This window comes from Periplaneta americana, chromosome 12 (assembly GCF_040183065.1).
Source record: "Periplaneta americana isolate PAMFEO1 chromosome 12, P.americana_PAMFEO1_priV1, whole genome shotgun sequence".
Taxonomy (NCBI): Eukaryota; Metazoa; Arthropoda; class Insecta; order Blattodea; family Blattidae; genus Periplaneta; species Periplaneta americana.
Genome location: NC_091128.1, coordinates 36953360 through 36968412, shown reverse-complemented (window position 1 = coordinate 36968412; position 15053 = coordinate 36953360). Strand labels below are relative to the sequence as shown.

The 15053-nt window shown below is 38.3% G+C and overlaps 1 protein-coding gene across 6 annotated transcripts in view; it reads right to left on the bottom strand.

The window, feature by feature from the left end:
• LOC138710290 (zinc finger protein 664-like) overlaps positions 1-15053 on the bottom strand; it is a 98860-nt gene that overhangs the window by 63855 nt on the left and 19952 nt on the right. For 2 of the 6 annotated variants that reach the window (XM_069841055.1, XM_069841054.1), the window contains 2 exons: positions 11177-11253; positions 1274-4337 (listed from right to left, as the gene is read on the bottom strand). In XM_069841055.1, coding sequence (XP_069697156.1) covers positions 3470-4337; positions 11177-11253 — 945 coding nt within the window. In that variant the 3' untranslated portion in view covers positions 1274-3469. Of the gene's footprint in view, positions 1-1273; positions 4338-11176; positions 11256-15053 lie in introns of those variants that run through there. The other 4 variants (XM_069841056.1, XM_069841057.1, XM_069841063.1 and 1 more) reach the window with 3 other exon arrangements.

The following is a 15053-nucleotide window of genomic DNA, read 5'->3' as shown; positions in this document are numbered from 1 at the left end:
GATTCATATCTGGCGATTTTGGAGGCCAGTCGACTGGGACGACATCACGCTTCCTCGTAAACCATCTTTGAATCCGGTTGGCGGTGTGTATCGGATGATTATCCTGCTGAAAGAAAAGTGTTCCTTCTGGATATAGTTTTCGGGCAGAAGGGATCATTACATTTGACAATGTGTTCGTAGACTTCTGCCGTAAACCTACCATGCATGCCTTCCAGAAGTTCTGCCCCATCGTATGACATCCACCCCCAACACGCGACCCTCACGCAACCCAACCTGTTAAGTCATCTCACGAAGTATTCATTGTATCGATGGCCATCCAAACGATAAACTAGAGCAGGACTATCGTTGCTACTGGACACAATTACCTCTTCAGAGAAAATGACATTTCTCCAATGGAAGTCCTGTCGGAGAGTAGCATACGCAGAATAACCTATGCGAACCAGGGCAATGAGTTATTGTCTCTGTGCCATCTTCAAGTATAATGACGAGACAGAACGTTTTATTAACAGATAGGAGTATTGCTTGAAAGAGAGAGGGAGGGTTATTATTTATTAGAGTCTGGGCATATTCTAAGAGATATCGCCACATAATTATAGCTTTGCGAGACATATATGATCGCATATTTGTAATTAAAGAAAGTAGATTATGAGAGATTCGAACCTTGAGCTACTACTCTCAACTTGTTCAATAGACCAATGCCGTAACGACTTACGCTACTGTGACTGTCAATATTGTTTCGGCATAATACGTGCTGTTCCTGTTCATATTCGCTTTTGTTGATTTTGTATTTATCAATTTTATTATTATTTCACTCTTCAGAAGCCCTGATGTATCTAGAATCAACCCCACATTTGATTTTATAACATATTTTACACTCTTAAACAAAATAGCCTACAGCAAATTTAAATGGTTTAATTATGTGTTACCTGGTGAACTACGGCTTTGACGAGACGAACATATGCAATGTTATGTGTCTGGAACTTAAGAAATTGTCGCCGGCTCATTCTTTTTACCGTTAAGTGTACAACGCGTTTTGTATGGTAGCGTTCACATATAAAGGCAACGTCACAGTCCATCTGGGATTCTCGATGAGAATGTTTTGACGTTGACGTGCCGGAACCTGTATGTGGACGGTTTGTTCTGCTAGACTCTAGCAGCAACGTTCAATATTAACATGTTGTAGTTCCTATGAGAGACAATCAATTGCACTGTAATTTTGAGGGTTCGTAGATAAATGTTTAAGGAAAGGAAAGAAAAAATTTGGAATCTCTCTGTCGATCCCACGGCATGACAGATGTCTCAGTTCCAGTGGGGAATATATTGAAACATACCTCAACAATTGTTGTATCTGTTCCAATAATTTTTTCAATAAAATTGTGTTTTCTTTCTCTACACGGCCCCGGAGAAATTAATTTTTTTTACGGCCCTGGTAATTCCGGCCAAAATTTCTATAAGTACTTGTTTCGACATTATTAACATGGTGGAAGAAAAATTAACTTTTTTATCTGCCCCCATGAGAATGTTTGCTTGTGAGCTCAAGACTCAGTAAACCGGGTGAAGTGTTAAATATATTCGAAAAAGTTAAAAAAAGAAAGTGGGAGATAGCAATGTGAAATCTTAATCCTGCTACGACAGGAAAATGAAATAAGAAAACTTTAATCCACGAAAAAAATAATAATAAACAATAATAATAATATTAGTGACAGAAATAATCTAACTTGAAAAATGAAAAATTTTGTTGCTGATCAGCTTTTGATATGCCAATGTCTATTTTCAACGGGTGACTTCGAAGTTAGAATTTTTTTTTCACTGTCCATAAAACATATTGTTTCCAATTTTTCTCTATGCTTTCCTTAGACATTTATATGTGAATCCTAAAAATTACAGTGCAATTGATTGTCTCTCATATGAGCTTCGACATTGAAATGAGGCATGCATTGATATGTGTGAAGCAATGACAGATAACGTGACATAACAGATAATTATTTTAAACCAACAACCTAACCTAAAACATTGAATGCATGCGGGATTTTTACAAGAATTTACTTGCATTATGAAGTGTCCATGTCAGGTAATGGACTGTATTCTGTATTATGACCCTATGATGTTTTAGACCTGAATAATTACCGAACACTGTTTAGCCATTACTGTACATAGGTATGTCGCAACATGCAATTTAACATAGCACACCACCGACAAAGTACCAGTACGGGCATTATATTATATAGCGTGTTAGGAGAACATCTTTATCGTACATCACAGAAAACCTACGAGTAAAAATAATATATCCAATTTATTGAACGCAACATATACAGTTCCCATTTTGTGGGTCCCTATCACCACGGCATGGCGCATCCTTAAGTTGTAAATAGAGAAGATGGCCTCCAAACATGGAGGGTGCCTGCGAATATATTGAATAAGCAGTCCCAGACAGCTGATAAGGAGTGGTCCTCCAGCTTGGGGGTTGAGCGATCACCCTCAGAATGGGACCGATTCTATGGCACGACCAGAACAAAGGAATAAGGTTATGAGATTTGGTGTTCTTAGGAAAATGGAGAAAGTTACACAACGCAGAACTGCACGCATTGTATTCTTCACCTGGAACATTATATCCAAATGTTTGAGATGGCAGGGCATGTAACATGTACGGGCGAATCCAGAAATTCATATAGAGTATTAGTTGGGAGGACGGGGAAAAAGACCATTCAAGAGGCCGAGATGTAGATGGGAGGATAATATTAAAATGGATTTGAGGGATGTGGGGTATGATGGTAGAGACTAGATTAATCTTGCTCAGGATATGTCGATGGTAGACTTATGTGAGGGCAGCAATGAACCTCCGGGTTCTCTAAAAGCATATACACCTCTTTTTAACAGGTGTCGGACATTTCTCCATCATGACATGGGGGGGGGGGGAGTGAGCCATCACAAATGGCACATAGGTACATTTCTTTTTTGTCGATAGGGAATTGCATACTTGAATTGCTACTTCTCAATGGATTCCAGTCCCTTTGTATACGTACATTCATCAATAAATTTAGCGAGATCTTGTAACAAGTTGCAAAACCATCTCGCTTGCTTGATGGGATGCATGTTATTGTAAGAAAAGTAATCCAGAAACGTGATATTAAAGTGTATCGTGCTCTTAGAGAAACGCATTTATACGGTCTCTTGTGTAGAAATTGCTGCATCTTGATCACTCTAGACAGCGAGAAAAAAAAAACGTACATACTGTTTTCTCTGAATATACTCTCGTTAATGTACTGGTGTTCATGTCTATTGCATTCTCTGGGAATCACTTTCTACATAGTTAACACCTCAACATTTCTTCCTGCAGTACCTAGGTACGTTAATGTTCTAAACTTGACACACTTCCTACTTCGCGTATGTGAATGCCTTTCCATCGATATGCTATCTTCATGACGTACGATTCCCGATCGAAAGATCTCTCTCCACAAATGACGTAATTCTACTGCTTCCCGCCTTTTCGAAGGTGTGTAAGAAGTTTACCTCTCGAGTCACCTTTCAATGCAATCTTGTTTGTATGCTTGAGGACGTGACTTTTCAGATTATCTTTATGCGAGAAACATTTTCCACAGGCATCACACTTGAATGGTTTCTCGCCAGTGTGCCGACGTTCGTGTATTTTCAGGGTACCAGACTGCGAGAAGCACATTCCACAGACATCACACTTGAATGGTTTCTCGCCAGTATGTTTGCGTTTATGTCTGATAGAATGTATCATCTGAGAGAAGCACTTTCCACACACTTCACATTTGAAGGGTTTCTCGCCCGTATGTTGACGTTCATGGCTTCTTAGATGATCTGATTTGGAGAAGCATTTTCCACAGACGTCGCATTTGAACGCTTTCACGCCCCTGTGGTGGCGTTCGTGACCTAGGAGGTGACTTGATTGCGAGAAACACTTTCCACAGATACCGCATGCAAATGGCTTCTCGCCCGTATGCTGGCGTTCATGTCTTATTAGGTTTCCGGATTCCGAGAAGCATTTTTCACAAACATCGCATTTGAATGGCTTCTCGCCTGTGTGAACACGTAAATGTCTATTCAGATGACCTTGCTCGAAGAAACGCTTCCCACAGATATTGCATTTGTACGCCTTATCGCTGGTATGCTGGGGAAGATGCCTTTTCAAAGTTACGGAATGCGAGAAACGCTTTTCACACAAATCGCATTTGAATTGTTTGTCATATGTATTGGTCCGCACAATTTTTTCCGAAGAAGAATTTTTTTGACCAACGTTTATAGTGACATGGCCTTCACGTGTAGTATCCTCCCACTCGGACGATAGAGTGCTGGCATGTATATCTGGAAGACTTTCATAAAAATATACCATCAATTTATAAAATAGCCAAAATAAATAAGCTTTCATTAAAGGGTAAAATGTACATGGAATCACATTTAAAAACTAGAACATTCAATAACTGGTTTCAGGACCTCACTTATTACTAGTATGGGAGATAGGAATTTTGCATCCCTATAACAGAAATATTATTCACATATATTATCTTGAAGGATTAAATACCACCAACCTAAACTCAGCACAAAGTGCAGAGTGGCAGAAGCAACTGAATTGAATTACCATCTTATATAACACAATGAGATAAATTGTATCTTACTTATGCTAGTCATCGCAGATGATTCCGCAAAGCATTAACACTTCAGGAATTAATTAAATCACATGAAGACAGATTCATAAAATCATATATGTTAAATCTTACCAAAGGGATTAATAGTACATTTATCTAAGAATTATGAAGAAATTGAGAATACAGTAATAACGACCTTCCGCCATCATTCGATGTTTAAAGTAATGTGGCATATGCATATACACACTAATGGAAGAAATCAATGAACAAGACCATAATCGATAGTGTATGCAAGACAGATATGATAGCGTGAAAGGAAACTACTAGGATATTAGGAGATTACAATTAACAAGTTGAAGACAGTACAGAGCTGTACAGAGCATTTCCACTGCAAAGAAACAAATGAAAATCAAGTAGGATATGAGAAATCGACAGAGAATGAGAAATGAATACTTTGTATAGATCACTGTTTACAACTATGAAAGTCGTATCCAGAGGAAACTTCATTAACATAATTATACAGAGACTACCATTAATGGAAGGCGATCTGGAAACAAATGCGAATCTTAATTAATATACATGTCCATGAGATAATAGCATAATATACGTACACACGTCTTAGATCAATCGTGTCAAAGGAAGAATCTCTGCCACTCGGATGCATAATGCAGTTCTTTGCACAATTGGAAAGAAATTATAAAAATTAAATTGTCATTACTATCCACTTCTTTAGTATTGAGTGTATGCAGTCAGGGGTTTTTCTTCCACGCATATGTAAAGCTCTGCCGATACTAAGAATTGTTGAGGAATAGCAAGCACAGTTTAAAACGGAAAAAAGCTTCAACATTACATAAAACAAAAGGTGACAGCGAGATGACCATGCATTGTTATGCGCTATATTCTAACATAATCTTGATTCTATCTCCCCAGGCAAAGAAGCTAAAACATTACCGAAAACAGGTATAGACTAGTAAATAGTTATACATCGAAGAATAAAAACAGAGCAGAGAGAAAGTAGAAAGACAAGAATTTTAATAAATACAGTTTTAGTTGCTACTTCCGAAGGCAATGTACAAATATGTCTATTTAAATTAACAACAATCTCAAAAGAATATGACATGCAAATATCAGCTGGAAAAAAAAAAAAAAGACATTTAAATGCATGTGCCCCCACAGAAGGAATATTGCACTTGAAAACCATATCTTAGAACAAGTAAACTCTTTCTCTCACTTAGAATGTAACATTTCTTACGAAGAAGAGACATATGTAAATAAAAACATTAGAAAGTTTTTAAAATATTAGGGCTGCTGAATTCCACCTTGTACAGAAACACTCAGGATAAAATTATACAAAACTCTCCTTTATGGGAGCGAAATTTCGGTCTTGAAGCAAAAAGACATCAAAAGCTGAAATAAATGACACACTTTATCTAAGGCACTGGTTATACATTCCTCGATCACAAAGGGAATGAGGAAATATTACAGGAAATTAATATACAACCACTAAAGAAGAAAATTTCCACATATATAGAGAGAGATAACTGGCTGCAACATGTATCTACAATGTCAGAGAATAAGATATCTCAGGCAATGATTCGATATTACCCTCGGGGATGACGACGATCTGGATGCTCACTAAAGCGTCTTCTGGATCCTGTGTAACTTGAACCGAAACGGGTCAAGAATGGTCTAAATTTGTGTTTAGAATATGATGATGAATAAAAAGAAAGATTGAGATCAGACAGAAGAACATACAATATACAGGAAAAGCAGAAAAATTTCATATTTTATGAACTACATTGATTAGGTACCCACATATGCACAAATAACTATACGTCAAAAAGTTGCCATAATTATATAGACAATGTTCTTCTTCCTAAAAGAATAGGAACTTCTGAGACTAATGCTAACTACAGGGCAGAGGCAGGATCCAGTGACAACTGAGCAATGGTTTTCAAGCTAGTGCAAAGAATTATCATAAAAATATTGTTATGTCTGATTATGTTTTACTAAGGCAAATTTTGCAGCACCTATGGTCATTTGAAGCAATTCCTGAACAAAAATAAATAGTGAAAGAGGACAATATCATGAACTGGAGCAAAGCGGTCTGCGTTATTTCAGACCTTTCATATGTCCATACTCGAGTCTATTGAATCGCAAGCTGTTATCCTAGAGTAGTGGTGAACTTTCATTCATTCGAAATGTGTGACACAGAATATTGGTACCACTATCTTAAAAATAAGTCCTCTACTTTCATCATACAGGATAGCGAGCAGGAATGAGATATTATAATATGGCAGTAATGCAACTTGATACTAACATAGTAATCAGAAAGCTAAAACCATGTCATTTACCCATCAATTACAGCAGCAGACATGTCTCCTGCAAATGGACTCCTTGTGTGTGTGCACATTCCTGAGTCCAATATAACTCTCTGCAACATCTTAACGGTGATTGAAAGAATGTTGTCACGAATCCTAGACACATTATATCTTCAGAGTAGAGAATTTGACAACATTGCGAACAGCCCATTCTGAGTAATATGTTGATAACAGTTGCAAGTGTCGAGCAATGAATGGAATATAATTACCAGGAACTGTAGTATAAACTGATCATCAACACATAAAAGAGAAAACACCCATTCACCTACACAGTCGACTATCCCATTGATCACAATGGAAAGCTTAATACAGACTTCTGCAGTATGCCATTTTCTTGAAGATGTTCACTAGAAAGTGTGGTGCTATTCTGACTTTGATATACTACTGTGCCAGGAAGCTCGCAATAAAATTGGCAGACTACCACGAAGTACCCAATTCTGTATAGTGCGCAGGATTCCATAATGCCATTTGGTATCATAAGCCTTTTGTAAATCGAAAACGACTGCAAAAGATGCTTCTCTAATGACTGTGTCCAGCCCAAGAAGATAGTCTGAGGCCGATCTGTGCTTACATAAACCTCATTGAATCTTAGACAGTCGGTTTTTCAATTCTAGTACCCACATCAGGTGTTTACTTATCATTTTTCCCATAACCTTTCCTACACAGCTGGTGAGACAAATTGGCCTATATTTTCCAGGTAAAGACGGATCCTTCCCCGCTTTCTGGATTGGGATTACAATGGCAGAATGCCATGGAAAAATCGCTTCAGCCCAGATCCTGTTGTACATGGGCAGCAGAAAGGAGATGCCAGCTGTTGGGAGATGGCAAAACATGTGTTATGGATGTTGTTCGCAGTGGTCAGAGGATGTGTCTAGTGCAGCCTCTATCTCCTCGGTTGTGAACAGTGCATTGCAATATGCTTTGTTATCTGATATAAAATTTAGTTGTTTTTCTGCAGTCTGTCGGGCTTTTAAAAACCCCTGGCCATAGTTCTTTGAGCTGCTTATTTGCACAAAAGTGCTTTCAAATATTTCAGCAAATTTCTACCGGATTGGTGGTCATTATGCCACTGTTCGAAAGATCTGGTATGAGAGAACAACGTTTTTCCGTTATATGACGGACTTGGACCCATACGATGTTAGCTGGGATGTTCTTTTTTAAGGAAATAACATAGTTTGTCCTGGATGTATTCTAAGCGACAAGCTGTAGCTCGAAGGTGTTAATACTAGACAAAATTCTCTTGTGTCACATATGCTCAAATTGGAGTAAGGCTATCTCGTATTGCATCTCTGCAGGCATCAGTCCACCAGGGACAGAGATTGCCTGCAGGACGACCGGGGCATAGACAATTCTGTGAACATAATCACCAGATTTCAGATGTGTTCTACTACAGAATCCACACTTTCATGCCCGTTATCATCGAATGGCATGGACTCCGAAAATCCGACCCAGTCTGTCTTTTTAACAGCCTAGTAAAGCAGACACATGCATTCCAATAGGTTAATGGTGACTACCATCCTGGTCATGAATAATTGACCACTCGAAATGCGTGGCCAAAACTGGGCTACAAATGGAGATATCTATCATGGAGTGAGGGGTATGTGTTTGGCATCGCCTGCATTCAGAGTTCCTACATACCTCTGCTATTTTATTTTCTTTGTCATCATCGGAACTGCTGCTGCTGCTGCTAGATTTGGAGCAGGTACCATGGACAGAATATTTTCAATATTATTCACTGTGAAATTTGTAAAATGTGTATCAGGGTGCATATACACAAACTACGGAAAAATGTACGGTAAGAAGAGTAATTGTAGTGGCTATGCATTTATGTCGAATGATAATATTGTGAAGAGAGGAAAAGATACTTTCTGTGAGTAGGATGGCACAACCTCCATTGGCATATCTACGGATTTGTTACGCAAGTTTCATAATTTTATACGTTGAGCCAAAATGAAATATTCAATTTCATACCAACAAAATCATTCCAGGCCCCGAAACTGGCAAGATGTTCGTACTGGTGAACATAGTACCCCAAAATATTCAGAGAGTTTTCAGGTAGGAGGTGTGTCTCTTGATGACAATAGAATGACAAGTTTCTCATGATATATCAATAGTTGTAGTTCTGCATATCAGCTGCGTACACTGTTCACATTCCATTGTATGATATCAGCCATCACAAGAAGCTAAATCATGGTGACTTCACTGGAAATTTTCTGTTCTTCCCCTGTCTCGATTTTGTGATTCAGAACGCGTAGTCTTCGTCAGTGTGGACTCACTTGCATTTCCTCGCACTCCTCAATGAGACATTGATCAAGATCGGGATCGACACATTATGACTTTCTATCAGGCCTAGAATTTGTCAGTGGCATCACAGCAACCATGTTCTTTGGAAAGTATGGCCTGGGATCAAGGCCACAGCTGTCATCTGACTCTGCAATCTGATTGGCAGCATCCACATATGTCTGCATTGCGGTCCCAATTCGCTTCCCAGATATAGGCTACATTGAAGAGGTGGCGTTTGCGTAGAAGCATTGATGCCCTCCAATGCTTTCTGTGACACAGAAACACAGAACTTTTGTTTCTATTTCTTTTCTTGATCAAAATAACGCTTACACGCCTTGGAAAAGGTAATATTTTGTTGGGTTCACAGCTCTTGTATCCACTTTCTCTATCATATACTACGGACAATCTTTTGAATTTGTCACACAGTGCTCGGAATTGGGACATGGGGAATCCTCGGACTTTGTACTTACGATATTGTTAGTGCAAGGTTTTAGCGTATGTCCAAACTGTTGACACCTAAAGCAGCGCATTGGGTTCGGCACATACGCACACACAGGGACACACTAGTAGCCGATAAATAAGTATACTTGTGGGAGAGACTTTTCAAAAGTCAATGGATATGTCTCTTCATCACGCTTACATAACAAATAGCAAGCCTTGAACACGGACTAGTCTGGCAGCTCTAGCTGTATATCCTCATCTAACATACGGTTCAGAGCATCCATATGAACCACTCCACATGTGGAGTTCAGCACAGAGTGCCGTTCAACCTTTATAGCATATGACCCCAGCAAATTAGTTTTGAGCAGTGTCTCACTTTGTCTGAGAGACAAAGTTTCGATGAGAAGGCTGCTGTTGCAGAGTCAGTGGCATTCTTGACGTTACCCACAAGTCCATTGTTTCCAAGTCTCACGTATGTTTTTTTTCATAGTTTAATGTTATACTAATAAATCGTGAAGACAGCATATTTACTTTTATTTCCTCAGGGTCCACTGCTTTGTTATTCGTAAGATCACCACTCACTGTGCCTTTTTTTTTTATTCTTATTTTTGTTGTTTATGAGAAGAAGGAGGAGGAGCGCGAAGAGACCATTTTGGAACTGGCCCTCGTACGGAACTGTCGTCGTTAGCCTGCCACCAGGAGGGGGGGGAGGGGTTTGGAAGAATAGACAACTGGAGATTGTTTGTCATTGTACAGGAGTGGACAAATTATTAAACTAAGCATATTATTTTTCAATTTTTTAAGTTTATTATTCTGCAGTTTTCTAAATGAGCACATAATGTTAGCAATACTGAATCTATTACTTTTTCAGTTATTGTGGTGGACTAGGCTGCAGCCACAAATAAGAGACTGAATTCTTGGTAACAGCTAAATATTCATGCAAGATAGTGCTACATGCTATAGAGTGAAGAAATTTCGAAATTTCTTCAGGAATCCCACACCAAATCAATTATCTGGCAATCGAGAATCTCTGGTCTTTTGTTAAGAAGAAATTGAAGAAATTCAACATTACCAGTAAAGCTGGGCTCATAGAAACATTAAGAGCTATTTGGCACAGAGAGACTGGCATTCAGAAGTTTTGCAGAAATCTTATGCACAGCATGCCAAAGAGACCTGAAATGCTAGCAAGGTGAAAGGAATACAACCAAAATATTAATGTGTATAATTATTATCATATATCATGCATTATGTAACAGTGTGTTACACCATTCTAGAAATAAATAATAAAAGTATGCGAATAATTATATTAAGTCTAAAAATGTCTCGTATGTAGTGACATTAATACTTTTGGTATTCCTTATGCCATTTCTCCTCCAAGGAGTTCATTTCCATACATGAAGACGTAACAGATTATAAATTTATATTCTACAGCAATTATTAACTGTAGCAGCAAAGTCTCACCTAAGCACTTCAGCCTCCTCTGTAGTGACTTCCTGCTTCAGCTCGTCCTTCACTCTGTGCAAGTCACACGAATATCCCTGGAAGAGTAAATAGAAAACAAGATGGTGCACCATGAACTCTGTAACTAATGATAAGTCTGATTCAGACAGGGATAGTTTACAGAAGTCAAGTGCTTGAAGCGAGTCGACTCACCTTCAACTTTCCCTGTCTGACATGGTCGATACAGTCAAGTTGCTACTTAGGTTCAAGCAGAATTTGAGTTGCCAACTCGTCAACTTTAGGCCTGATTCAGACGGGGATGGTTACAGGAGTCAAATACTTGGAGCCTCTAATCTTGATGCCATAAATTGTGATCACACGATGTCTCAAAACTTGAAACCATGTTCCAGACGTAAAAAACGCATGCTGAATGTTGTATGCTTGGAGGTACACTGTTTCAAGTTTTTTTTTTTTTTTATCTTTTTGCGCACTACTTCTAATTAGCGTTTTGAAAATCTTTTTCCTTAAGTTCAGTAACAAGTCTTTCAAATAATTCCCTCTTGTTTTTTACTGAAGTATTTCCTGTGTCGTATATTCCACACAAGTTTGCGTCTCTCCTGCACTTCTAAAAATGTTCCTGTATGGTCTATGTATTTATATATACTGTGTATACGGTGTATATATATATATATTTATTACAATAGGGTCTATGTATTCATTTTTATTTATTTAGTATGACTTATTGGAAAGTACACAGATGCCCATCAGGGCACCTCATCACATAAATATACCTGAACAATTTAACTTACAAATTATTGACAACGATTCACATGAGAAGCAGTTAAAAAATAGAAATATGCACCTCCTTACCAATAGAAATAAAGAAATGAAAACATAAGAAAAAGATGTAGCCCATAATGAATAGCAATGACAAAAAATCAGAAATTTAATAAATCGATAATAAATTGTAGGGCTGAAGAAATGAAAAAGTTTTATTCCAAGGAAAAATAAAACAACGTGCTATGACATGAATTACATACATAATGTTTCATTAATTTGGCTTCTCAATCACCTTTTTCTACCAGAAAGTAAATCTATTTCTTCAGTGGAATGAAGTAGCACAACATTTTCATTTGTAATTATCCAGAAAAGTTACATCAAAGAAGTCACAAATTTCCGTTGCTTCATTGAGTTAGTTACCGGAGTTTAAGAAGGGCGCATCAGGAACTATGGCTATTTGCGCCCCTATCTAAAATGGTTCACAAAACATATAAAATACAAATAATACAGAATGCTAAAAAGAACTAAAAAACGTTGCCACAGTAAAAACGAGGTACACAAATGCAGTATCAACAAAGTGATTCTTAAAATTCTTAAAAGTGATCATTTCTCAGACCCTAAGTATTATTAAAAACGAACCAATAGAATAATAAAACAAATCCCGCCAGAGTTAACTTTGTACCACATTTCGAAACAATAAATTAAAAATAGGCTCTCGGATGTACAAGGTCCGAAATGTCAAATATGTAAAATACAAATATAAAACAAATATAACTTCAGGATATAAATTGTCCGGAGCTTAATAAAAAAGAGGTCCATAAAAAAACTAAATCACCCTTTCAAGTCTAGTATTCGATAAATACCTCAGAAGTGCATTTACACAATTAAAATCACTTGCAAGAGCATCACATGGAGCCAGCCGAATTGCACATTGTCGATGGTCACTCTCATATTTCATGCAGTGCAATAAAATATGCTCTACCGTAATTGCTACATGGCATATCTCACATTCCGGTTGAGGTTCGCCACGTAAGAGATGGCCATGTGTCAGACGACAGTGGCCAATCCTCAATCGGGTGAGTAAAACTTCTTTGTGCCATGACACTCTTGTTGACATCCCATACTAGGACGGTATTCTTTATACTTCGTAATTTGTTTCCCTCTTGTGCAGACCATTCTCCTTCCCATTGCCACCATATTCTATATTTCAAGTGATTTTGTAAGTCTTGCCACCTCTCGCGCCAATATACCAGAGTGCCATTCATAGCACCATCCTTGGCTGCAGCATCTGTGGCCTCATTCCCAGGAATTCCAACATGGCCATGAATCCATACTCCAATCTCGGAGTCAGAGCTTAGGAGTGTGTGGAACAGCTGCTGAGTTCTTACAACAAGGGGACCATCCGAATGGAGAGACTGCAGAGACTGAATGACACTTAAAAAGGCAGAGCAGATTAGAGTGGTAGTTTTTTTTTACTTGGTTACTTAACGACGCTGCATCAACTACGGGCTTATTTAGCATCGATAGAATTGGTGATAGGGAGATGATATACGGCGAGATGAGGCCGAGGATTCGCCATAGATTACCTGACATTTGCCTTATGGTTGGGGAAAATCTCGCCAAAAACCCAACCAGATAATCAGCCTGAGTAGAAATCGAACCCCTGCCAGAACGTAACTCCGGATCGGCAGGCAAGTGCCTTAGCCAACAGAGCTACACCGGTGGCTTAGAGTGGTAGTCGTAGTGGGGTTTAAGAAAGGGCGCATCAGCTACTATGACTATTTGCGCCCTTACCTAAAATTCTTCATAAAACAAAGACACAAATAATACAATAATCAGAGTACTAAAAGAAATAAAAAGTATTGCCAGGGTACACACAAATCCAGTATACACAACGTGATTTGTAAAAAATCATAAAAGTGAGCAGTTCTCTGACACTAAATAGCATTCAAAACAAACCAATAAAATAATAAAACTAAGGCCACAAGAGATAAATTCTATATCACATTTGAAAAGAATAAAATTTTATAAAATATTCGAATGTATAGGGTGTAAAATCAAATATAAAACAATAAATGTAACCTCCAGATGTAAAGGGTTCGGAGGATAAGTAAAACGGTTCAATAAAAAACAAAAACACACTGTCAAGTCCTATATTCGATATAACTTTCAGAACTGCATTTGTACAATTAAAATAAATTCCAAGAGCGTCACGTAGAGTCGGCCAAATTCCATAATGCAGACGGTTACAGTCTTATTTTCTACAATGCAATAAAAAATGTTCCACCATAAATGGAACACAGCACATATCACACTCCGGTTGAGGCTCGCCACGTAGGAGATGGCCATGTGTCAGATGACAGTGGCCAATCCTCAACCGGGTGAGTAAAACCTCTTGGTGTCGCGACATTCTTGTGGACGAATCCCAAACTCGAACAGTATTCTTTACATTTCGTAATTTGTTTCCCTCTTGTGCAGACCATTCTCCTTCCCATTGACATCATATTTTATCATTTAAGTAGTTTTTAATATGCTGTCACATCTCGCGCCAGTACATCAGACAGTCATTCAATGCACCAGCCCTGATTGCAGCATCCGTGGTCTCATTTCCTGGAATTCCTATATGACCAGGAATCCACACTACTCCAATCTCATAATCAGAGCTAAAGAGAGCTCCTGAGTTCTTAACACAAGCGGATCATCACAATTAAAAGACTGCAAGGACTGAATGGTGCTTAAAGAGTCGGAACAGATAAGGAATCTGCTTCGGGGTTGCCTAATTAAAAACAGTAAGCTCCGTAAAAAGCATAGAGCTCAGCGGTAAAAACAATAGTATATTGGCTCAGTTTATATTTAAATATCTCTCCATTTGTAACAGCGAACGTAATATCCCGAGGTACTCAGGGAGTTTTCAGGCCAAAAGTGTGTCTTCTGAAGACATAAAATAGCTGGGTTCTCATGATAGGTCAATTAGTTGTAGTTCTGTATATCTGCTACATACACCTTTCACATTCCACAATACTATATCAGTCATAACGAGGAGCTATATCAGGATGGTGGCTCCTTCTTATCTTTTCTATGATATGGTGCCATTGATGCAATTGCTTAGTCCTCGACT